At 38.6% G+C, this 27,750-nt stretch overlaps 1 protein-coding gene across 1 annotated transcript in view; it reads right to left on the bottom strand.

Moving 5' to 3' along the window:
* Window positions 1–27,750, bottom strand: part of DDX10 (DEAD-box helicase 10) — a 183,823-nt gene that overhangs the window by 6,703 nt on the left and 149,370 nt on the right. The window contains exon 17 of the mRNA XM_084505482.1: window positions 6,711–6,844. Coding sequence (XP_084361608.1) covers window positions 6,711–6,844 — 134 coding nt within the window. The remainder of the gene's footprint in view (window positions 1–6,710; window positions 6,845–27,750) is intronic.

The following is a 27,750-nucleotide window of genomic DNA, read 5'->3' as shown; positions in this document are numbered from 1 at the left end:
AGTTAACATGATCAGTCACACCTAATAAAGATTTACAGAAGGTAATGATGAGGTCATTCGTAACTTTGTTCTTCTCCCATATTTTTATATAAAGAGGTTAAGGGATTAGAAATACCAGAAACCCAATTTGACTGCAAAATAAGTATTTAAGAAAACCAGCTGATTTTCTTTCACCCTATTTGATACACTTAAATTTTTCACCTCATTAACAATTTACATTGATAGCCTTAAACCAAATATGATGAATGTTGCTAGATATACAAAAATTAATCTCGTATTACATGCTTGGAGTCATTAATTACTCAGCTTGTGGAGGTATTGCTGGAAGGGAATTCTATTCAAAGGCAATTTTAACTCATTATTTGTATAGCTCCCCTAGTTTAAAAAAAAAATTCTGGGGGAAGGATAGAGGGGGAAAAAAAAAATAACAACGTTTTTGATTTCTTAAACCATGGACAGATGGTCTCTATTTTTAAAGACTGCTGAAGGAAGATACCCTAGGTCTCATTACTTGCTTTGAGTTACCCCTTTCAGAAGCACTTTTTTCCTTTAAAGCAAGTAGTAGGTGGTATAGCCCAACATATTTATTTCTATTTTAATCCCAAACACTTCTTGCAAAATCTCTGAATTTTGAAAATATAAAACAGAACAGAGTTGTATTTTCCAATTTCAAAAGCTAATTTCACTGTATGCTGCTTTCAACTGATTTGGTTTTGATAAAATCATTATCTTGGTATTTCACGGCCCCTAGAGTGACTCACTCGTCAAATAATTCAGGGACAATTTTAAGGAAGGTGCATGTGGCATCACTGTTGATATAACAGAAACCCCTCCTCCCCAGTGACAGCAAGACTTCTTGCCTCTTCTTGTCCCACGGGATCTCCATCATCCTTCCTCCTCATTCCATTCATACATCCCCTCTACCTGTTTTCTCTCTCAGCAAAATGTTTATCACTTTTCCATGGTCTCATGCTCAACAGCCTCTTCATCTACCATTCTCCTTTAGCCCTATGGCTTATTGGGCATTCAAATCCTCTGTTTTCTTGATTTTCTCTTTCTCCAGCTCTGAATTAATTTCCTTCAGTGAAGCTTCCACTTTCAGTTGTGCCTCTGCTTTCACAAAAGTCTGCTAAGGGATGCACAGACGCAGCCCACAGCTCCCAGTCCATCTAACAAGTGCCTCAAGGCATTCTTCAGAGCTAGAGAACAGAGAAGAAATGTGGCTTCATCAACACTGCCTCCTGGAAACAGTCCTTGGCCTGTCCTACCACACTGAAATACGCTGGGCCTTTGCCCAGAGGAGCTCTAGCTGGCACTGCCCAAAATCCCACCAGTTGTGGGCAATATGGACAATCATGCGTCAGCACTCAAGCCTTCATCCTGGCCTCATCTATTTAATCTGTAAAGACATGACTGCTGCTTTCCTGGCAGGCCCAAGTCAGCTCTAGATGAACTGTAGCACGCTGCGCTGCACGTCAATGGCTCTCAATCCTGGCACAGTCCTTTCAGGCACTCCTAGAAATTTAATTTTTCCTGGATCCTGTCACCTTCAAATCCATCAGCACGTTGTCACCCACCATTATTCTCTGCTCTTGCCCTCATGAGCACCCCACCATTTTTCATTCTCCTCCTCCTTTTGTGTGCCTGCCCTGGCTGTTCTCTCCCCTCCTTTGAGTTAGTTACTGCCTCTACCCCTGACGTACAAACCCACTCCCAGCCTGTCTCCAACTATAATTCTCACCCTGGCGTCTCTGCTACCTAATTCTAGATATCACTGTTGGCAAGAAACTCAGAATGGTGGTCTTTGATGTTACAGGTTCATCTGTAGCACTCTTCCCATCAGAGCAGTGCATAAACTGACGTGGCCTACTCTTCCAGCAAACTCTCAGTGTCTACCTATCGATCACAACTGTTCTGTTTTCAACTGCTTTCAGGGACATGGTTAATTTCCATTCAGCTTAAAGGCTGGAGAGAAATTTGAAGCAATCTGACACACACTGAAAATTTCTGTCCTCATCCCTTCTTAAAAAAGGCTGAACACATTTACGATCCATTTCTCTAGTCCTCCAGCAAACAGAGTAAGGACTAAAAGCAGGAAAGCATTCAGTCTGATTGTGTAAAGATGAGGGGGGAAAAAAGGAAACTTTAAAAAATCTCTTTGAAGAAGTTAAGTACCTTTTCCATTATTGAAAAGTCAACCAAAATACTGGGCAAACAACCAAGACCAGTACTGTTGTGATGGTTTAACCCTGCAGGCAGGGTCAGGCTGACAGGCCTCAAGCCTCGGCATTCTTGAGGCCTGCATTACCCCAATGTCTTGCTACTAGCCAGAGGAAGCTTAAACCCCAAAACCGATACCAAAAAGCAACCCAACCAGGTTATAATCTCCCCAAACACTAAATGGACATGAAAGATTTACACAAATATGTTACTTAAGGAAGAAAAACGGATTTGCAACTTTGCAGTCATAAAATGAATGCTAAACACTTGAAAATGAATGCTAAGTCAGCAGGGTTTGCATGGCAAAAATATCCTGATATTGCATGTGAAAATCATAACAGTAACTATGTTTCAACATATTCTTTGCATGTACACCTTTTTAATTTAAAGAAATAATAAGATAAAATTTTATTTGATATTCCTTCGCTTCTCCTATTCAAAACCTGAAATATGATTTTTTAGACAAAACAACTTCCACACATGCCTAGGTTTCAAAGACCAAATAAAATCCAACCTTCAAAATAAATCATTTTTTGCCAGGCTCAAAGCAAAATTCATAAAGGAAAAGGAAAAGGGGAAAAGACTATTTTGTTGGTAAACCTCTTCTAGATTTTAAGCTATCTTTCAAATAAATGAACAAAACGTAGATAGCATTGTAGCATGGAAAACGTTCCACCACTGCACTTCATGCCAAGGTCACCTCCAAACATGCTCCAAACAACATACTTAAAGTACACTTATTAAAGGAAAACCTGACAAGACTTAATGCATGGCAGAAAAAAAAATCTATATGTCATCTCAAGTTGGATCATATATATAGCATTATTTTTGTGCTCAAAATTACTCTTTTCAGCCCAAATTGCATTCAAAACTAATCTTCTTGGGAGAAACTGAAATTCAGTAAGCACAGAGAAGTTCAAAAAAACTATTCCCTGCAAAGGTAATTAAAGTGAGGACAAAACCAATAAAATGGTAAAGCAAAAACTGGGTCTGCATGGTATTAAGTTTATATGTGAAAATTTGGCATACTGAAAAATACAACAAAAATATTTAAAAGATTAGTTACCATTTTCTCCCCCTAGTTACAAAGGGAACGCTGTGTCTAGCAGTCAGAGCACTCAATAGGCCCCCAGGGTACCTGAATTTTATTCCCAGACCTGTGTCACCAACACGATTTGAAGTTACTTTGTGATTCAACATTCCTTTCTATAAAAACCATACTGACCTCTTCTGTAAAGTGTTTTGAGATTTGCTGAGGAAAATACTTTGTCAGAAAGTATTACTACACTCCCATTTTCCTTTTAAATATGTTCTTCCTTCTCCGTCCCACCTCACAGGAAGAGGTAATGACCAAGGCCCTAACCTTATCCCTCACTGTGAGCTGACATTTTGGTTCCAGTGCGCCAGGTCAGCTGCTGATTCCAAAAAAATGCACTGATTACTGCTGCCAAGAACCTGTCCAACCCTATCAGCTTCTATTCTTAAAGCTTAGTAGATCTTGAGTCTAGCTGACATCTTTGGGGAAGGGATTAATATAAAATTATGTAAGAATACATCAAAGGGAGACAGAAGCGATCTTCCCTAGTAAATGGTTATTTGATGATACTGAACATAAACTAAATAAAGTTCCCAAATTTTAAAATGACCGCCCCCATCACTTTTTCAAAACATTTTTAAGCAGTTATTCTACAAAACCTGGTATTGTTGAGATAGCCTTTCCTAGCTAAGCCTACAAACTGAAACAATGCTGAATCTAGCTTAAGAAATGCAGCACGACAGTACCTTTTTCCTACACTAAGTACATAACAACTTAGGAGTAATTAGGAAACGCCCTAGGCACTAAGGTTTCCTGTACTCAGTTGTGGGTAATTCCTTCCCACCCACATGCTGGTACATCAGCTATATCGATTCCAGGAATCTGTCCTTCAAAAGTGACATACTAACTAACAACACAAATACTGCTTGGTGGCCAACCTCCTACTGAAGCTCTACTTCCGACTTTCCCAATAAACTCTTGATTTATTCCTTCCAAGAAATGCACTACCAGTGATTACCTGTTATCTCAAGATACCCTCTCCACAATTTATTTTTTTTTAACCTGCAGCAAAGCATTATTACCGGTCAGCTCAGAATTTGCTCTCAAAGACAAAATGACAGAACTGTCACTGCTGAGGTCCCATTAGAATCCTGAAATACTTTTCCAGGCACCATTGTTAATCTTCTTTGTAAATCAAAATTTTTAAATACACTCTTCTTCTGGTCTCTATCTTACAGCTAATGTCAGAACAGAGATGGTCCCTTCCAACAAAATGGGGTTCTACGGGATCCTCTGGCTCAAATTGCTGCCTTATATCCAGGCATTACTCATCAGAATCTCATATATTAAAAAGGCAATATTGACCACATTTCTAATATTATCTAGGTGAAGCCGATAAAAAATTTCACTGCATTAACCCACTTCTGCTCCATGCAATACAAAAATACCACTAGAGAATGCATTTATCAAGTATGGACAGATATACTTGGACTCCAGTAACACATGAAAAGCAATCTACAAATCCTCTTACATAACCCTCCTCAATAAATGCTGAATCTTAAACTTCATTAAAGAACATCTTTAACAAATTATGCTGCTTACTCCCACCAAAAGCCAATGAGTAGAGTCAAGCTGTCATAAATACTGCAGGAACCGAAAGAATCTTAAGTATCAGGGGGTCTCTGATGTTCTGCCTGTTTTTAGAAGGCTGTATTGATATTTTACACCCAGCCTTTTCACTCATTTACATGGCATAGAGATACTGAATCAGCTCAGGGAAATAAATATACAGAAGGAACTATAATTCAGTTACAGTTAGCCTCTTTCTCCCCCTTGCACGAAAAAGGAACGATTTACTGCTGCTTAGGAAAAGCTCTGCATTTACCCTATCCTTGTCAGTTCTAATGACCAACACACTGGTAAAGGGGATAAAGGGGGCATGGTTACCAGCTGTTTACTTTGGGTAATCCAGCTCTCAAATCCATGTCCCAACACCCAGTCCTGCATCCCATCCCCACAGCAGGCAGCCACATCAGGGCTAGTGACAAACTAGCTGCTAAGATTTAGCTGATTCAGATGTGAAAAGCAAGAGATTTCTAAACCTAGACATCTAGGAGAGAGCAAAATAAAGATCTTGACTCCCACTTAACAGCACTAAGTGTCAATAATATGTTTCTGAATCTGTTACACATTAGGCTTTTTGTCAGAAACACACAGATGGACCTCTTGTTGCTGTGAAGCCAATGACAAAAAACACACAGGACTTCACTTGGAATCCTTTGGTCTTCCTGCAGTATGTGCTAAAACATGCAGAATGTTACCATCAGCTACGGATCCTCATCCCCACCCTGTGCTTTTTTGTTAAACTACAAGGAACAAAATCTCCTGTTTTATATAATTAAAAATGTGCTTTAAAATTAACAAGAAATGTCTAACATAGTTAATGTCATTGTACTAACTCAGATTTCACTTCTTTTGTAGTATTGATGAGTCTGAGCAACACTGAATCAATCATGCAACTCAAGTTTTACCATGTACTAATCTATTTAATAGAACACAGGTACAGAAGGCTCATGTAAATACTCAAGTGACTTCAATGTTTTCTCTTCAAACAGAGCCTGGAATGTGACAGTAGAGAAACCTATTTCTGAAATGCATGAAACCTCCTGGGAATTAGTCAAGATTTTCGCTTGTGGAACATTCTCACTGAGATCCCTTCAACACTGACTCAAAAAAATCTTTTCTCACTCAGCTTCACAAAAGGAAATTCACAGAATTCACAGAATTTCTAGGTTGGAAGAGACCTCAAGGTCATCGAGTCCAACCTCCAACCTAACGCTAACAGCCCTCCACTAAACCATATCCCTAAGCTGTACATCTAAGCGTCTTTTGAAGACTTCCAGGGATGGTGACTCCACCACTTCCCTGGGCAGCCTGTTCCAATGCCTCACAACCCTTTCTGTAAAGAAGTTCTTCCTAACATCTAACCTAAAACTCCCCTGGCTCAACTTAAGCCCATTCCCCCTCGTCCTGTCACCAGGCACGTGGGAGAACAGGCCAACCCCCACCTCTCTACAGCCTCCTTTAAGGTATCTGTAAAGAGCAATAAGGTCACCCCTGAGCCTCCTCTTCTCCAGGCTGAACAAGCCCAGCTCCCTCAGCCGCTCCTCGTAGGACTTGTTCTCCAGGCCCCTCACCAGCTTCGTCGCCCTTCTCTGCACCCGCTCAAGCACCTCGATGTCCTTCTTGTAGCGAGGGGCCCAAAACTGAACACAGTAAAAATGAAGACCCTTTTGAACAGATTCTGTTTAGTAGCTTCCTAACAACAACAAAAAAACTCTTAAATATTAAGTACTGGAAGCAACAAGATGACTGTGAAATGAATTCTTAACATCTGAACAGCAGTTTCTAAAAAACAAGTACTTTAAAGTCAATGTAGAGGACATGTACATACCTATGACTATCTTCACTTTCTGAATCTTGCTCTTCATCAGAATCTTTGTATTTATCAGGATCTGGAAGAGTACTTGGGTCAAACTCGTCTTCACTTCCACTGTGTGCTAGAACAGCCACTGTTTCATCTTCAACCTGCCAGGTGACAAACGGAGAGTTATTAAGACAGGCAAACAAATCCATGCTAATTACCATGACTCCATTAATAGTGATGCACTAACAAAAAACATCCAACCACACTCAAAGGCCACCACTAGTATAGCCAGGAAAACAGAATCGTTTCTGCCATCATCACCGTTCCAGGCTGTTAAAGGCTGAAGAAATACTATTCAAAATGAAGCTCAAAGATTTACATTCAAATTCTTTCTTCGTAATACCATCATCTTAAATCTACCAAAACTGGAAGAGATTTTGGCAGCAACTGATCAACAGTCATCTGAAAGTATTTAATATGAAACTCTCTGTCTCTCAAACACACTAGCAAAGGGATGCGAGCCAGAGGACACATTAATCACTTGGGTAAGGTGTACTTTATAACACCCTGATTTAAAACTCAGACGGTTGTCCTTGCAGTTAAAACCCAAAATGTTACTTGAGCTGAAATAACTGTCCTATGAGAGTTTCTGCCATCCACCACAAGTGATGTGTGGTCTTCCGGCTCCCTCCCAGCAGCCCCCATCTCCCGGATGGGGAAGGCAAGTTTCACCCAGGGTGCAGCAGCGCCTTGTAAATTCCTTAACAAAGAGGACACAGAAGCTACTTCTTCATAATGGTTAATCTAATTAGTCTGACTGCTTTGGAAATATACACTCTGCCCATCACAGTCCTGAACTAACGGCACCACTTTTGTAAATATCACTACTGCTAACAGGCACAAAGAAAGCAGATGGGCTGGAGGGCATATGCAATTGCATATGCACACACACACACACACACACAAAACAAGCATTTATAAGCAACACAAATGCTAGATTCATGCATTTTTATAGTGCAAAACAAAACAAATGGAAATAAACTATAATTAAAGACATTGCTACCTTTTGTTTACATTTCTAAGCAATATTCACATGGCTGAGCTTCCAAAACAGCACTCATTTAAACGACACTTCATTCTATGAATAAATTCACTTAATTAAATATTTGAAGTTCATTTTTCTTCTGATTTTTCCATCCACCTCCAGGCCATGGTTTTAAAAGAACAACCTCTTCAAGTGCACGTGCCTCATCAGAATAAAAACAAACAAAAAAAGCCAACCCCTATCAAAGGTCCCTATTATACTGACACATACGGTAGGTGGAAGGAAACAAGCTGCTTGGGGCAAGATTAGCCATCGCTGCAAGAGCTTGTCCAGTGACACTTCCCCAAAGCATTGAAAGCAAGCAGGAGAAAGTGCTAAAAGCCAGATTTGCTGTTAGAAGGCAGAAGAAAAACATACTAAGCATGCATTTTATTCTTGATTATTTTGAAATACTAGTAAAGGTAATTGCACAGGTGGGTGTATAAAATCACTAAGGGCATCATCAGACTCAGCAGCACTGTGAACTACCTACAATAATATAACCACCTACTGAAAAGCATGTTGATTACCAGGGAACTTCAGCTGCAAAACTTCACAACAAAATCAAGAGCAAAAAGTATTTTCTAGCTTCCAAAAATATCCTCTAGCTCATCTTTTAGTATAACATCACAGAGCACTATTAATTCAACAGAAAACTATTTTGAAGGTTACATTTTTCTAAAGCATTTCCATATTCAAAAAGCATCCTGCATTAAATTATAGCTTTTTTCAAATTTTTTTAAACATTAAATATTTGTTCTTTACTTGTCCCACTGCATCTATTCTTTCTCTAGAAGTAGCACATAACAATATACATAAAAAAGCAAAAGAGAAACAGTATTTAAAGCTCTGATATGGAACAAAATATTTTTAATATTTCTGTGTAACACTATGCCACAGAAGGCTAACGTTTAATGGCAGTCATCTTTTAAGACTTGGGCTGTTCACATTCATATTCTCAGTTATGTCGGCAAAATGTTGATATTGCATCATTTCTTAAGTTTTGTCATTTATATATGTGCTCATAAGACAATTACGCACACACAGATCAAGCCTTCACTTTCGTTACACACTCATATTCATTTTTCCAGCAGAAAATTTGCAGAGACTTGTTCAAGGTAATGCTCACTATTACAAGAGAAATAATTGGCAAAGATGCCTCTAATTCATCAGGAATCATGAGGTCATATTTCTTATGAGCACTGCCTGTTACATATTCATTATAATACTTGTAAGACCCTGAAATTGTTAAGACCTTGAGCTTGAACATTTATCATCCACAGTTGAACAACAAAAACTCATTATTTTTCACTCTTGCTTCAAATTTTTATCAGCCAGTCAGGAAGAAGAAGTCTTGTGACTTCACATTACTCACCACAAGAACTGGAGAAAAAAATCACATCATAGCTCAAGATAATACCTGCAAAAACTCCTTATATAAAACTTACAAATAGGATGCAATTTAGAGAACTGGGACTGGATGCTACAGAGAGCAATGACTACCAAAGTCAGTATTAACTGAAGAATAGATTTGGACCATCTGTATTTTACATCTAAGGTTAGTGATAATGTGCTTTGTAGCATGATTTATTACGAAGTTCAACTGTGGACAGAAACCCATTCAATCATCACATCAGGCCAGTCAGGAGAACAGGATTCAGTAGCACTTAGCTTGTTACCCCTTGGTAGAATAAAAATAGTAAGGTACCTCTTTTACTCTACCAGACAGGTTGTCCCCTTCTGTTTTGCAGTCTAGTTCCAGATCATACAAACTTTCTAGGAAGTCTTTCAGTTTTGATATGGCATTGGGATAGAAACATTTCTGCGTTTACATCATTTCCCTCTAGGGCATAAGGAGACTATTCTTATGCAAAAACTTTACAGAAAAAAAATCAGCAAAATGCCTATCTTAGAATATAGAAGGTTTGTAAACTTCATTGCCATCAACTTGCCACGTGTACCACATAACAGTAACTCACTTCAGGCATTTTGGAAATGCACATAAGATGAGGCAAACAGGGCAGAATCAGCTAGAGTTTTTGTTCTGCTTGAAGACAATACAACTTCTCATTGCCTTTGTTGTAAGATACAACAACTCAGTTTTCCTATAAAGCAAGATGAATATGATGAAGATAGGTAGTTGTGCTAGGCAGACTGAGAGGAGCTTCAAATGAAGAAATTGATGCATCTTTTACAGAAAACAAACACTCAAGGGGTTAATTTTTTTTAAATAGCAAAATGCTGTCGCTCTTATAGCATTCAATAGGTGTTCAGGTGAATATTATCTATTATCATGAGATAAAGGGAAAGCTGAAAAAATATGCCATGAAAACCTATACACAGACAGAAAACTTCACATTTTCCAAGATTAAATTACAGAATACGTTCATTGTGGTATTTAATTTATATCTAATTTAATAGTTTTGTTGTTTTGTTTTGTTTTGTTTTGTTTTTAACCTAATTAAATTATTTGGAGTTGCAACTATTACATTCAACCTTTTAAGCAATTAATTTGTCCCTTGCAATCAGGTTGAGCCAGGGGAAGAATTGTTTCAGTGGTGCCAATGTGTCCATAGTACTTTATACAAAGCATGGTGGTGGAGTATTTCTGGTCCACTAGAAATAAGGAGTTTTAAAGTTAGTTTAGGAGTTGACCGGACTTGATTTCCATCTGTCAACAGTCACACATTATAAAATATTTATTAACTCTACTAAAACTTTCAGTTCCTTTTGAGCTATGTCACCCTTTAGCTTTTGTTAATAACATGGCTTCTACCAGTAAGTGATGTTTGTGATTTTAACGCAATGCAAAAGTAAGCTTTAAATACTGTTAGTAGGTCATTACACAAATTTTAAAATTTAGAGTATTAAAATTCATATAAAAGGATATTTTAAAATGTAGTCCCTTTCATGACCTGGTAGCATTCAAAATTATGTTAACTTTCTTCTTTTTGTAGCATTTCCTTTAAGCCGTCTTACTCTAGATTCACCTGCTCGCCTCGGGGAGTTTTTTTCATAGCCTGAAACCCTAACCCAGAAGTAAGCCCCCTGCTGAGGCATGGTTGCTCTGATATCCCATCGCTTACATTGCCCCAAAGGAATACAGCTATTCTGGCAGTTCACAAATAGAAATACAGTCTTTGATGTAGCCAGGGTGTTTGATCCGATAGTTGCTTTGAAGATCAAGAACAAAGCCTCAGACAACACTGGAAACTGACGGGGAGCCAGTGGAGCAAACCAACTGCAGGCCTGATATACAAAGAGTTGTGTAAACCATGACGAAACTGGGCAACTACATGGCCTACTGTCTAAAGCTCATCAATAGCCTTCAAATCCAGCTTCACCTGAACTGAATTAAAACACTTCTAACTGGATGTGACAAAGCATCATTTTCCACTGAGGCAAGAATCTGTCTTAAGATGATTTTATCTTGCAAGTTAAGAGGGGAAGGGGTGCATTTCTACGTTGCATGAGGTGGTATTTAAGATTAACCTTCACACGTTGTGATCACAGAATCATCAAATGGCTTGGGTTGGAAGGGACCTTAAAGATCATCTACTTTTATCATGCCACCCACTAGATGAGGTTGCCCAGGGCCACATCCTACCTGGTCTTGAACACCTCCAGGGATGGGGCATCCACAGCTTCTCCAGGCAACCTGTGCCAGGGCCTTAAACCACCCTCTGAGTGAAGAACTTCCTCCTAACCTCTAATCTAAATCTCTCCTCTTTTAGTTAGAAAAGAATCCCCCTTGCCCTGTCCTTATCTGACTGAGCAAAAAGTTGCTCTCCATCTTTTCTGTAAGTCCCCTTCAAGTAATGAAAGGTTGCAATGAAGTCCCCCCAGAGCCTTCTCTTCTGTAGGCTGAACATCCCCAGCTCTCTCAGCCTTTCTTCACATGAGAGGTGCTCCAGCCCTCTGATCATCTTTGCAGCCCTCCTATGGGCCCACTCTAGCAGATTCACATCTTTCATGTGCTGGGGGGCCCAGACCTGGCTGCAGCACTCCAGGTGGAGCCTCACCAGGGCAGAGCAGAGGGGGACAATCCCCTCCCTCCACCTGCTGCCCACCCCTCTGTTGATGCAGCCAGGACGCAGTTGGCCTTCTGGGCCTCAAGCACGCACTGCTGGCTCTTGTCAAGCTTTATATCCACCAGAACACCCAAATCCTTCTCTGCAGGGCTGCTCTCAGTGAGTTCTTCTCCCAGTCTGTGCTCACATCTGGGATTATCGTGACCCAGGTGCAGCACCTTGCACTTGGATTTGTTGAACCTCGTTAGGTTCACATGGGCCCAACTCTCAAGCTTGTCCAGGTGATCTAGTCATGCAAGCTTTCTTCCCATTGTCATTTACCCTACCATCTGCAACACTGAACAGGCAATATACATATCCTTTCCAAAACTGTTTTTGTCAATCCTTCTAGGCTAGTTTCTTCTTGTGGATAAGTAGGAAGTGGTACACAAAAGGGTAGGAAGAGCAGAGAACACGTCGTTACAGGACTTTCTGCTCTCTTGGTGTGAAACACACAGAACGGATCAAGGCACACAACAGAAAGCAGATGTGGACAGGAACAGGGTCCACTATTTCAGAAGGATTGGTCAAGTTCAATGGGTCTGGCCAGAAAGGCTGGTAACCAAAAGCTGGAGAAACTGAGGTTCCAAGTTGGTCAGGCAGACAGTCTCTGACACTATGATGACCTAACTTGTCATCCCGCCTCTGGGAGGAGTATCAATCTTGGGTTCTGGTAGAAAGGAGAGACGCCTCTTAGCTTCATCTTCAAAATATTCACCCTTCCCAAGTATCAGCAGTCACGCCAAGGTTCAGTTTCATCCAGTCATTCTGCATTTCTTTTTAAGCAATCTGACTTCTTAATAAAATTATCCTAGTTCAGCCAGCAGAATATTGCTATTTAGCAACTGTCTCAAATAATGTACATGTAAATACCTAATTTTATTTCATAGCATTCCTATATGCTCAAAATTTATGATCAGTGAATGGGTAAGTAAGCCCTATGGCCCAAACTAGCACACACTGATGCACATATACTGACATTCAAATCTTTGCTGTGTAAATATACCAAAGTAGTTTATGTTGTAAAGGGCTCGTGCCACAAGCACAGTTGAGAGCCATCAAACCCACAAAAATCATAGATATTTCCACATTCACTTCTAAATTTTTGAAATTTCTGTGAAAAAATTCTTTGAAATTTTTGATTTTTGAAGTTTCTGTGATTATCACGGTAGTCGGTATACATTTTATCTGTAATCTTAATCTCTATGAAGTATTGTATTCTCTATCAGAGTTAATATCAGCACAACAAATGCATATAGTGATAATATAATTTGCTAAATTTAAAATTACAGACTCAACAACCTCAAGATGAACTGTTGAGGACAAAGAACTTTTTTATTTCAAAGTATCTGCTCTTATTTGTATTTGAATTATAACGGTTATGCCTCACAGTTAGAACTTATGCTTTTAATTTTCTTCCTAGAAGGCCAATGTAGAATACTTACAGTAAATGCAAGATTTTTCAAGTTGTTACTAGCCACAACTACCAATGTCATTTTAACAAAAGGGCAGACTAATACAATTTTGTTGTGAAAGCTCAGGATAAAACCACAATACAGTTAACTTAAATGCAATTCATGCTACAAACATGAAAATACAACTTAGAAGAAATTAAGTTACTAGGTTGGTAGCACTGGAAATGAAATATACAGTGGAATATATGAAATTTTGACAAAAAAAAAAAAAAAAAAAAAAAAAAAAAAAGAAAGAAAGAGTTTAAGCTACTGCTTATATTGTTGATTTTAGAGATTGAGCATACCCAGATTGCACAACAGCGCAAGCTAATAGTTCCAGTGTAATGAAATATGGGCATGGGCACACATTTTATTTGCCATAAATGACCACAACTAAGATCTTTAGTACCATTAATAAAATCTCTGGCATTTGAATTAACACAGTAGTAGCTCAATCCCTGGCCAGAGAGGCTCCAGTGTCTGCCATGCCAGCAGCTGGGCAGAGATGCCACTACGTACACTAAATCTTTGTCTGAAAGAAAACTGATGTAAAACATTTGATAACACAAAAGCCTCAAAATGAATTTTCAAAATCTTTCTAATGCTATGTTGTCAGGTATTATTTTGCTTGCAAGTCAGCAAGTAATACAAGACAAAAAAAAAGGGGGGGGGGGAAGGGATGGGAATAAGAAATGGAAAAGAGTAAGAATTGGCAAAGACTAAGAAGCCGTAACAACTGTCCTTGAGCTGACTGAGAAAGAAAGCAGAAAAATAGCAAAGAGGAAGGAGAGCTGGTAGCAAGTGCAGAAGAATAAAACCAACGTGAAATGGAACTAGGGAGCGCACAGCCAAACAACACAAGGCACCTCCTTCACGCAGCAAGTGGCAAAGCCATGAAACCTTCTGACAAAGAATACAGAAGGTGCTAGGAGTTTAAACAGGCTCAAGAGGTAGGTAGATATATAACAGTGAGAAAAATCTATCAAGGGTTATTAAGTACAGTCTTGCTGTGCCTTTGCCCCTGAAAGTCTTTGAGCTGCAAATTTCTACAGCCAGAGAGCGTAACAAGGTAAAAGGAACTATCAGTGGTTGTCCTGTTTCTATACCAGTCCTGTCTGGTCTCAAGCAGAGAAACAACAACAGAGTAGCTAGGATCTCAGGTCCAGCAGCCAGCTTCCCATCTGTTTTCACCTTGCGAAGGTGAAAGAAGTCACAGTGCACAACAGTGCACCACGGGCATGCTGCAGATAGCCACAGTCACCAAATCCAAGTTTGAAAACTCCCGTGCAGGTACCATTGCAGGTTTTCCTGCTAAGCAGCTAGGAAGAACTATCAAATCCGACCAAGAGGAAGGAAGAAGGCTGTCCCTATTTGAATGTGTAACCATTTATGGAAGTAATTTTTTATCCCCCTGCTGCACTGTATTGAATCAATCTCTTCAGTCTTCCGCAAATATGGCATTTTATTAAATAAGTCAGGTGAAGACTGTCATCTCATTCAAACAAAAAATGTTTGAAACAATGCAGAGAAGGGAAAAAAACAAAGTTGAGACAAGTTTCCATCAAAAGCCTAAGCATGTGGCTAATTATATTTATTAAATGTAGCAGTGACACCCATTCCCAATGGCTTGTTAAGGAAGTAACACTGTACTATACTCAAGCAGTCTTTGGCTTTTGCACTACTGTCAAAATGTTTTCACTGTATTTCCAGTGACTGAGTAACACCTTTTGGTTTCAGTAATTGAAATACAGGTGGTATGCAAATGGTGAGAGCAGAAGATCTGGCACTTATCTGTAGGTATAATTAGTGTATTAACGACTTCTTGCTGCTCCCCGGAAGCCTCCACCCCATACTTGCAGCAAATCGATCTCAAACATGCTATAGTCATTGATGTCGTCTTCATAAATTTTAACTTAAGAAAATGCAGTTTTCAGCTAAGGACATCTTATGCCTTGCAGTCGCTCATTCGCTTGCTTGTTCATTTCAACAACATCTGAAAAATCTTTATACTGCATAAATAATGTATTCTATCCATAACAACAGGATACAGTACACTGTATGATCGATTACCTTGGCATTTAGCTCTTGTGAGAATAGCTTTTGTGAAACATGGCTCTATTGGGTTCCCACAAAATTACATTTTGGTAAAACTGTCTGAACTATCAAACTTAGGTATGGCTAGACATAACGTTATTAACAGTGCACAGGCAAGTACAGACTAACTTCTTATACTGTACCAAAACGACACTATTTGTTGTCAGGGTGGGTGGACCAATTTAAATCAGAGATTTAAATTCACCCAGTAGTAGATGCAAGTAACGAATCTCTCCGTTGCTCTTCTTTTCAGTATTCTGAGCCATGGTTGTTTTACACTGGCTTTTACATGAAATTTGGTACTATTTTATGCTACTTGAAGTCTCAATTTTTCTTTTCCATTTTCCTTTTCCATAGTGACATCAGCAAATGGTAGAAGAGCCATCACGTACTTGCCCAGTGATTACTATTCATTTTTGAATCATGATTAGTGTCTCATTCTATCTGAAATGGAAACAGATTTCAACCAGAATTTTAATTATTTTGTAACTTATAAAATTTGTTATATAGCTTATGTGTGTTATTTTAAAGTTATTCCTAATTAATAGTTTAAGTAGAACCATCCTGAATACTGCAGATATGTGGAAGAAAAAAAAAGTTTATCCAAGCAGGTGCTGTAATTTAAACTAACATTTAACAAGATACACATTCTCTGTTGCTGAAAAATAAGATTTACTTCCAGGTGTCCTACCTCTTATGATTTCAGTATGGTTAAGGGCCTCAGACCTAATTTCTATTCAGAGACTGAACGAGTAAAGGAAGAATAAACAAAAATGCCAAGTTCCTCAAGTACGTATCCTACTTAACTTAAAATATGGATTTAAATAACTATTTTTGTCTTTTTACTGAACTTTTGATTTTTATCCATCATGTTCTTAATTTTAAGATGGTTTTCAGTTGTGTTTTGTTGTTGTTTTTTTTCTCCCATCTTTCTGCCAAATACTTGCAACATACACACGAACTGTCAAGGAAAGGGAGAACAAGGATAAATGTTAAACTCACTGATTTAAAAATAAATTGTAGCATGCTTAGAAAGGTGTCAGAAAAAGTAATTTTAGCCTAACTTTGCTGCTCATTATGAACTCCAGTGCAAACAGCTCACTTGCTCTACTGACTTCTTGGTGTTATGCAAGCTGCTTGACATTGTGATTTGCCGTACATTAGTAAATACTGGAAACAGAAACAACACACTGAAAACAAGACTGCTGGCTTGACTGTAGACATATTGCCAGTTCTCATGAATTCACTGGCCACAATAAACAGTGTAATAAATGGCTCAGTCTTCAAAATAGGACTATAATCAAAGTTTACAATTTATTAAAGGAATAGAGGTAAGCAAACAGCGCTGGGTGCGCCGGGAGTCTCTGCTCCACCAAGACGCACACCAGTTACATCAAGCAGCTGATTTTTATGCTCCTAGGCTGATACATATTCATTACTACTTCTAAAAAAAACAGGGTTATTATAATTAGTTTCTGGAATCCAAACACTCCTACTGGAGCATGCGTATCAGTCTCCGGTGGTCCCTCTGGGGGTCTCTCGTGCTGAAGGCTCATAGTCTTCCTCCCTCTTGTCCTTCTCCTTTGTCCAACTTGGCTGTATGTCAGAGACTTGTGCAACATCCCCTACAAGCTTTGTCTTTTAGTTGTTTTTCAGCTCTCCCCATCTCCTTAGTCTCCTGGCCAGACAGCAGAGACTTGCATAGTGTCCCATGCAATAGTCATAATAGTTAGCAGTTATTCTGAACCCCCCCCCCCAGATATTAAAGACTCCAAGGAAAAGCCTACAAATACATTTCCCTTCAAGCTCTCTATTGACACAAATTGCTAAAACATTCCTTTGCAAGATACAAGAATTATATACATTAACCACTCTGTTTTTCTTAGATTTGTGGTTATACAAGGGTATGTAAGACAGAAGGTCACATTCATCATACCATGCGGCCCTAGCATTGTTCCATACTGACACGAATCAGATGAACATATCTCACAAACAGCAAGGTGTGAGCTTTTATTACCCCAGAGGACCTCCACCAGAAACAGAATTCCGTACAGCTCCACAACACACTTTCTGTATAGGTCACACAATGAAAACCACCATCTTCACTACCAATAAAAATAAATGCAGTAAATAAAAGCATAAGCCTAGGTAATATTCATGAGTTCACACAATGTTATTCTGTAAAGCAGGGCTTCAAGTCTTCACACTATCTCCATCCTCCAGAACCTTTGCTTGTTTTTAATTAATAAAATGCATTAATTTTGGTTTTCAGATTTGCCATTAGAAGGTCAAATGCATGAACTAGCTGAACTGATGTAACGATAACTTCCTGAGACTGACAGCAACTGGATGCTTAACACTCCATTAATCTCAGTATGGCGATAATTTGAAAACCCACAGAAAAATACTGTTAAACTCTCTCTTACAGCAGCTTCCAAGAAAAATCCAGTCGATGGACTTGTTCCATAAATCTGTCACATCCCTGGATGGGATATTTCTGATCCTGACACAGAAGCCTCTCAGCCACACAAAGCAGTGCAGGTGCATCAAGAGAAACCAGGCAGGACTTGCAGGACATAGCTGGGGGTCACCTTCTCCATCCCCCCTCAGCAAGTAAGCTCAGTTGCATCATTCCCACCTTTGTTTTTTTGAGCTTTCAGTAAGGAGGATCCCACAGGCTCCTCAAAAACTTGTTCCAGTATTCAGATAACCTCACCATTGGAACATCTTTCTAGAGTCTGTACTGAATTTCCCTGTTGTAAACCTGTTATTTTTGCACCAACCTGAGAACAGATTGCTCATTTACTTTTCAAGTTTTCTAAGTATTTCCTCCATTTCTCTCCTGTAGATCTCACCAGCTATAGTGTAGCTTATCAGCCCGGGTGCAGCTTTGGAGAAAACTCTTTTGGCCCACTGAAAGCTGAGATGCAGAGCCATTGCTAGTCCTGTTTCAGGGCAAAAAGGCTCTGCCTGACTACTTTCTGAATGGGTCACCTGTTAAAAAAAGATGCACCCACCAGCTGGTTTGGCTCCCAACCAGCAGAAAAAACATATATACTGACTGATCAATCTGAGAAGAAATTTCAAATTCAAATCATAATTACATTTTCAACAAAACCTTCACAGAACATTTGGTTTCAGTGCCATACAGTTCCAATTTGGAAACTCTGCAAGCAGACCTAGAATCCAAATTCCCAGGAAGCTGTGGAGGTCTTCGCTCTATCCCAAGATACAAACAATAATCCACCCATCAGCCTGTAAGTGGACACTTCAACAAACTGAATTTAGGAAACATGTTTTACCACTGGTAGAAATAAACATTTAAAAATCTTTCCTAAACCGTTAAAGGGATGTACAGGATTTACCATGGCCTTGTTAGTCCCTCCCAGACTCCTCCTCAAGATTTTTTTAGGTCTGAGAATTTACAAAGTCACATAAGAGATCAATTAGAAGTCACTGGTATTTATTGGTTCAATCTCAACAAGAATCTGAAACTGGCAACCATAACACACCTCATACATAAAAAATTATATTCAACTATATGCCACTATAATTATATGCCACTTTCTCTAACACCTGTCATACAGTGTCTTAGAGTTGCATAACTTTTTCAATTCTTGACCTGTCTAATAATTAAAATGATAGATGAAAACCAATCCTTTTTTGCCTTAAAAACTTATTTTTCACTTGTTATACTAAACAAAGGTAAACAAGAAAAAATCAAATGTGACTTGGAAACAATGTTAAGCTTCAATGAGGTTTTACAGACGTAGCAGTATTGCTCTGCTCGAGAACCGGCAGAGCCAAAGTGCCTGATCCTCCTTACGTAAGTCTCATATATTTGCACAGGGAATATTTAATCTTGAAAATATTATTTTTGCTTTCTTCAGGACTACTACTCTTTGCAAAAGATAAGTTCAGGATTTCAGCTTTATGGAGTCAATAAAATTATTTCTGCCTCAGTAGAACCACCCGATCATAAAAGCCAGTTGTGATTTGGTTGCAACTACAAGCCTATCTCCTCTTGCACGTTTAAATGTGTTATGCTTCCTTTTTGAGTTCTCACAGTTTCACAAATTTTTGAGGATAAAATTTAATGACCTATATAAAATAAATAAATCATTTGTTATATCACATTCTACTTGGCATACAATATTAGCACAGAGAACATTTGCTAGAGGTACTGTTAAGCGAAAACCCTTGTTACATTATGCATGACTCCCCAAAGCACTGAGTACATAATATCCATCACGAAATTCAGAATATATAACTAAATTTAGAAAGAAGTACTTTCAGACCTGTGATCAGCGTTCTGACATCTCCGGTTATGAGTTTTAATTAAACTTGCTTTTTGTATTAAGTCTATTTTTATTAAGTAGGCACAGAATCATGTTTTATACATTATGCATAACTAAAAAGAGATAAAGTTATTTGTAAATGCCTTTTCTTAAAGCGACATCATAATTCAAGTCACTGTTCTGTAACTTTTCTTCCGAACTGTGATGAAATGGAAACACCACTGAACATAATGTACCTCTTTGAGGGCTTCAGCCACCTCACTGACGAGCTATTTCAACACCCTAAGTAACGCTTCCTGCGCAGACAGGTTGATAAATGAGATCTTTGGATGATCCATAGCACGTTTTACTTCTTTTGTCAGGAAGTAAATTATCAAAAAACAAAAAGAAAGAGATTCCTAGACAGCTCAGGTGCACCAGACTAACCCTCAGATTCTCATCTTCTGGCACTGGAGATCTCCCATCTCTAACCAAGTGAGGTTTCACTCTGTTTTTCTACATAATAATCAAATCTGAAGTTTCATAACTCCCTGCTATCACAGGTAAGAAATACAAAGGTGCACCTAGATGAAGCTCAGCCAGCTTAAGAGTTACCTGTCCCATCTCCAACAAACAAATTCACCTCGTAGCTACGGAGTGCTCTCATGTAACCCCTGAACACCAAATCCATTTAATCCAAATGTACTTAGCTGTACTTTGGCCCAGTGCCCAGCACGTGCAGTTCTGACCGAGCTCTGTACACCACGCTAGCTTGTATAGGCACACCTGAGAAGTGCCTCCATCTTCGCTAGACTGGTAAAGTTGGCAATGCCCATTAAATCCAGCATCTCAGCTTTCTGAGCACAAAGAAGCACTCGCCCAACAAGAAATACCAGCAAATTTATCATCTGCTCTCCCTCTACAGGATCCACCTGCAAAATGAACCACTCAAGTGAGTCTCAAGCAAGAAATGAACTTATATTATCTAGCATACCAAATTACCCAAACCAACAAGTACCCCTTAAACAACAAAGGAAGCCCAGCCTAAAGGATTCAATGTTTTCAGCTCCAGGATATCTGCTTGGATGGTACACTGAGACCTGACATTGAAGAAAGGCTTTTAACAATACAATGCTTTTCTAAAAAGCATTCCTTGAAGGACCCTTTCCTTCAAAGCTCACTCTTTCCACATTTGTCAAGAAAGTTGTTACTAACGAGCCTAGTACTACAGCATTCGGCTTTTGGATAAACACCTTTCCAAAACAGCCCAAACTGAAATTCCTTGGAAACAGCACGTTTACATTTACAAATCCCAAATCACTTCCTCTTTGCTTGCAATCAAACACACAATCAGATTTACTGGCTAACCAATGTTAAAAAACATTGGAAAAGGGGCTTTATTAGAAGACCAGAAAGCTATTTGCCTACTTGGTATTCAGGTGAAGAAAGAAGCACCTTCTGATTTATCTGAGCAGCTTCACTCCATTTCCTGAAAATCAGACAGCCAGAATGCAGCACCTGCTAATGTAGCACTACTATTATCTTCAAACTGCATTTTTACCTGTCTTTTCTTTACCTCCAAAGTAATCCATGGCACCAGAAAATTCTGATTCTTCACGTGTATTTCCTCCTTTTTTTTCAGACTGGTTGGTAGCCAGAGGATGGCTATGGTGCAAAGAACTCCCAGCACTCCCCTGTGCTTTGCATAGTGCAAACAAACACCTGGTTTTCACAGAGTCACGGACAAATAAAATATACAGCACTTACTACACGTTTCAGAGAAATTAAGATCTTTCTGCAGAAAGGAACCTGAAAGAGAATTCTTTTCAAAATATTTATTCACCACCTTATTTCTCTAACAACCAAATTTTGTGTGTGTGCTGATGAAATGCTGCTCATAAGGAAAGAGCACAAATAAGAGGATATAAAGTGCTTTAAGGATGCATGTGAATAAATTGAGAACCACCATCAAATAAATTAGTATCAGAGTAACTTTAAGCATTGGAATGTTATTTTGGTTCTAACTTCATTGCTAACATTGTTAAATTCATTTTATTGCAGGCATTGCAATGCAGTGTACTGCGTTTTCAAGATCAATTTCATTTTGCAAATGTGAAATACCCAGATTTTCAATCTAGAATTTTCGTGTAGAGAGTTTTGGACAATAGGTTTCTCAAATTTGCTCTTAACTCTATTTTGTTACTTCTCCCCCAATCTTTTCCATCTGTTCAGTGCTTTTGATCTGGTTTGCATAACGTACAGTGCAGTCATTTTCTTTTTGTTAAGGAACACTTATTTGGAAATGAAGATTCACCAAATTATATTCCATAGCTTCTGATAATGAGAAGTGAACACCAGCAAACCTCCTGCATGCTAACTAAAGCTGCTGCCTGCAAGACATACAAGAAGTACTGCACCAAAATGCTCTTGCTGCTGCACCACTGACATCTCTGAATTGGAACAAATGTGGCTCATTAAACTGAAGCAGAATAGAGACAAAACTGGAATGGAGATTTTCCAAAGTGCTCCATTTTCAGGGACTTTTTATTTATGAATTTTATCTGCTTTCCAATATAGAAAGAATGGCAAGAAGCAATGTATTGCATATGCTGTGGTAAGTCAGAAGAAACTTATTCTTATTAGATCTTATTCTCTTATTATTAAAGTGTCACGGCTATGCTGCAGCCCCCACCGGGTTCTGGTGGACCTCAGCCATCAGCTACCATCAGGGCAGAGGCTGCCTGAGAAAGGTGGTTCCCCTCCAGTCTGAAATCTGTATTTGCTTCAGAAGGCACAAGAGTGAAATGAATGGTCTTAAGCAGACAGGATAATTCTACAGATGGCTAAAAATGGCATTTTTGAGAAAAATTCAAGGGAGTCATCATGGCACATTCATAGGAATAGTTGAAAGCAGTTAATTCTGGAACCCTTCCAACACAGAGCATGCTGACATTTATTTTTAACTGAATGGTGAACTTGAGTGCAGTGACAGTGTAATTCTATGTCAACATCTCGGTAGTGTCTCCAAAATTATCATTAATAATTTACTTGACCACTTAACAAAAACACTTCATATTGGTATACACATTCTCAGGATTTCTTTATTGATTTTCATTACCTGCTATGTTATTCCTTTTATTTCATCTCATTCCTATTTAGTCTGTTAATAAGAGCAGTGATTTACTAAGTCATATACCAGGTATTTGGAGAACATTTACACAGCTACATCAATTAGCTGCTTTCCTGCAGTCATGAATTTATAACATTTAATACAAACATAAAGAAGAAAACACAATGGGCTACACTGGAAGACTGATTATGTCAATGAATTCATACATAAGAAACAAAACTAAGCTTATTATCCACTCCAATTTAAATCAGGCGTTTATTTCTCCAGGAGTACTTCCAACTGGAGGCAAGCATCATTTTCAACAAGCAAATTGTCTTTTCACCTAACGCTTCACCCTAGCTGAAGTTGCCCAGAACCACGGTGAGATGGGGTCCCCCACTGCCTACCAGTGCAGAACAGCACGGCACCAGTCCATTTACCAGTTCAATAGGTGAGCACCCCTCACACAACTCAGTCTAGCGCTCCTATGGAGATGTTCGGCAGCAGTTTTATGTCAGAAGATTAATTCAATATCTACCAACTCATTCTTAATTAAATGAGCTGACATCTCTCTGTTATTGATCCAATATTCACAACAGAAACAGAAAGCAGCCAACTTCCAGTTAGGATTGGCTCAGTGAAGCGGGCACGTTTGGTTAAATCTGCTTTCAGTGAAAGCATAAACTGCAGTCGTGGGTTGCAAAATAAGCCAGTCGTGTCCCTCTTCTAAATGAAGCTAATCCTGATTACACCCATGAAGCACTGGTAGCTCATTAGGACAGTATTTTCTGGCAGAATCTTATGGGTATTTTTTAAGTGCTAGCACTGGCATATTAACAATCACATATTGCCCATAGCTAAATTTCCAATCTAAACTTCTAGACGCCAGCCAAGACAAAGCACGGCAATCTTAGTGTGTATCTCACTGACCGGGTTACAGCCCACGGAGCAGCCTGGAATTTAACCGTTCATGTGAAGTTGTTCGGCATGTAAAATTTTAAAATCCATCATCATCCGTAGTGCCATGTCTCTAATCCTAGCTTAGATGAAGCCAAAATGGCAATTAGGCTCAACTGTACTTAGCTAATTACCTAAATCAATATATGCTTTTAAAATAAATCCTAATTATAAATGTTAATTAGTAGAATATGCAGTTATTCACAGTTACTTAAAAACACTAGCAGGCATCTTTAGGACCAAACAAACTTTCACTGCTTTGTCACAGATTGTTCAAGTTTAGCACTTGTTTTCCTAAATACACAAGCCAGTTCTATAAAATGAAGGTGTGATTTTAAATGAAAAATATTTGCATTGATTGATTTAAAGAGAAAGATCAGATATACATATTCCTACAAGTCAATGTGCAATCTAACAAAAGCACTGAATTTACAAAAATCACAAGGTCGCTTTCTTCATTTCAGCCTCCTTACTGGAAGATGGGAGGAGAACTATAAATTCAAATTAGTAAACGCATGAGACTTGCCCCCTTCACTCGTTTAAATGTTTGTGCTGCACTTTAAGTCTTCGCTCTTAAAGCAGACTGTGATTTAAAACTCAAAAAATGTATATTAAAAAGCAGCAAAAGTATTTTTAAATCAGAAGACTCCGCAGTCTGGTTTGACATACAGTTGCATGAAAAGGTGGTGGCAGAGGTAACTTCTGGCTGTAGAGTGCAAAAAGTGACAGCAGAAACAAGATGATCAGGACACAGAGACAAGACCTGCCTTCAGAGGAACAGCAGGAAAAATAGCCTAAACCTAGAGGAAGATCTGTAACTGAATTCTACTCCAACTTCCTTGCATGAGTCTCCACATTTTAACAACCTGACTTATTAGGATATTGAAAACACCACGGGAACACCAACAATCTCAGCTCTTCCCCAAAGCTCTAAAATTTCCGGTTTTGCTATTCTTGTTTCTTCACTCCAAGGCTTAGCTTAAAGTAAGGTCATCATTCCATTTCCACTATTTTTAAGCTTTCTTAATAGTTTATTATTAATAACCCATTAGTTACGTTAACAATCCAGAACTCCTTGTACTCTGACACATCATAAAATAAATGATTAAAAAAGAAATCAAAAGTTCAGGATACCATAATTACCAAAGAAGGTTTATTAAATAAATAAATCCCACATTGTTCTACCTGGCAAAACAGATTTTGCTTTTTCTTGAGAATCCTTAATCCTCTGTCAGCCACCACGTTATTAGTGGAGTGACCGCTCAGATGGTGTTAGGTGGAGATTTCCCTTGTAGGAAGCCCAAGAGGTAGCGACACGAACCAGCTGGTGCATTATTTCAGTTACAATGCTGTGATGCCTGAAGAGCTGTGCTAAGGAGTCTTTTTTTTAACAAACTCCCCATTTAAGAAAAATAAATTAGAAACTGTTGCCAGCATGCAACTCTTTCAGTGCAGTTATGATTAATGTAGCTGCCATAAGGACATATGCAAGAAGCAGTTTAATTTGTTCAGAAATTATTCAGGACAACATTTGGGTGACTGGAGGCTAGAGCAACACCTCCAACCAAATAAAATCGCATTAAAGCACTTGCTTTGTAATTATTTTCTCTCTTTATTCCAACAAGATTTCCGAGTGCGCAGGTTTTCAATATCAAGAAGAAATCACCTATCAACATGCAAAAATGATCTAGAGATGAGATAAATCATTTGTGCTTTTTTCTTGTCTGACAGTATATGTAATAGGGAAAGTGACAGATTAAACATCTGCTCTGAGGATGGTGTCAAGTAATTGAGATTACAGCACACAGAAGATCTGACTGAGGCAACTGGTTATGATTTTTATTTAAACTGTGATATAAGCCAAACAGTGAGCAGGACTTCCAGAGCAACAATATTTACAAGCAGTACCATGCCAGAAATGCCACTACCATGATTTTACAAGGCATTTTGAATTAGACCATAGTATAATACTTTATCTATTGACATGTTTAAACTCCTTTTAATTTGCTATCTTCAGCATTGTCTGGTTCACTGAACCTCTTCCCACAACAACTGACCTCAGAGTAAGTTCAGCCAGTGGGAATTTTCCCTAAGACAGTAACCACTTCTTCTGCTAATAAAAAGTAAAGTAAAATAGTACAAGACAACCTTATGCCCCTTTAGCATTTATTATTTCAAAATCAATTAAATTGTAATAAAATTATTTGGAAACAAAATCTATGATAGCACCAAAAGTGCAAGCAAAGGAGGAATGGAAAGGGTTGCCTCGGTCACTGGATCCAGCATCTCACAATTGCAGCCAACTACTCAGCAACAACCTTGCTGCCATATCCTAAAACAATTCCCCAAACTGTAGATGAGAAACTTCAGATCCAATACGAACACCAAAAAGCACAACTATAAAATTCTCCAGGAAGACTTTTCCTAGTTTCTGTGAAAGGTAGGAATTTGTACAGGCAAATTCTCAGAAGATGCTGTACCTTTAGTTACAGAGCAATGAAAAAAAGAAACAAAGAAACCCTCAATTATAATGATCCAGAAGAAAATATATAAATATGAATGTTGGTGACTGATTAAATCCTGAGCTCAAAAATAAAATGCACCCAGGAGATATCTAACAGATTTTCAACAATCCTCACCAATAAGACCTATTTTCAGGTGCCAGAGAAGACAGAAAAAACTCACAGACAAAATTAACATTAAAATGTGCTATTACTATATTAAAATCTATTCATGTTAAATATACACAAACAATTTGCCTTTAATTTTAGCTCTAATTTAAAATACTTTGACCACAGAAGAAAACCCAGTGAGAACATCTCATCACGATCCTTTCAAATGCAGTTTACCCATACAACTTTTGATAGCCTATCTAACCACTTGACCAGATGTCAGAATTGGTATGAATTCTGTTAATTACTCTGCAAGACCATTTTCTCCTAACACAACAACATGTTTTTCAGTGACATCCTCACCAAAAAAGATCATGTTATCAGCAACCAGGACCGAGAGCAGCAGCAAGCTGGCCTAGCACAAAGCTACTCAGCAGCTGGAAATCCTGGACATATTTAGGAAACTCCAAACAAATCCCTGGGTTATGTTATGAAGTCCCCATGAGTCCTACATATTTGGTCTTCAGAATGAATGTCTTGCTGTCACTTACTAAAATAATTAAATGTAACAGTCTCTTCAGGATTTAAAAATCCATTCAAAGTTCTTCTACATCTTCCTGAAGTCTCCACTTCACCACATTACAGAACAGCGCAGTGGTCTGTGCTTTAAAAATGATGGTGAGACACCAAAACTAATTTGAAATGTAAGATCAAGTCTGAATGAGAGGACAAAAAAAAAAAAAAAAAAAAAAAAAAAAAACACAAAACCAAACAGTCTAACTCTAAGCTAAGTGAGTTTTAAAAGCATCGAGATAAATAGATGAAAACACTGATTATAAATGCATTTACTGAACTCTGAATGGAACAGGTGATAAGATTAACATAATACTTTTTTCCTTTTTTTAATAATAAAGCCTTGGAACAAAGAAAAATTCTTAAATACTTCCACAGTCAAAATAACCTTAACACTAAGAGCTGGCTGTATTTTACATACTGTTACACAAAATTGCAAAATAAGTTATCAGTCGTACTGCACTCCAGCTACAGGCAGCAGCACAGGAGCTGATGTAAAATTCGTACGACTGCCATGCTCAGCCTGACACTGATCGGCTGCTAGCTAAAGTCTGAGACTTCAGGTTCACCACATTCCAAGATACCAAGGAAAATGCTTCACTGCCAGTCACTGACCATTGCTCAAGTCTGTTATGATGTATTGGGCTTATGTGGGCAAGGTTTTGGTAGGGGGGAACTGCAGGGGTGGCCTCTGTGAGCACAGTCCAGCAGCTGCCCCATGTCAGATAAGGGGCAGTTCAGCTGGTTCCAAAGGGATGCTGGCCAGAGCTAAGGCAGTAAGTGATGTTGTTTGCACCTCTGAGAGAGCGGATTAAAGAATGGGAAAATGTGCTGTGC

Source organism: Aythya ferina (genome assembly GCF_964211825.1).
Source record: "Aythya ferina genome assembly, chromosome: 1".
Lineage (NCBI taxonomy): Eukaryota > Metazoa > Chordata > Aves > Anseriformes > Anatidae > Aythya > Aythya ferina.
This window is presented reverse-complemented; position numbering and strand designations above follow the sequence as displayed.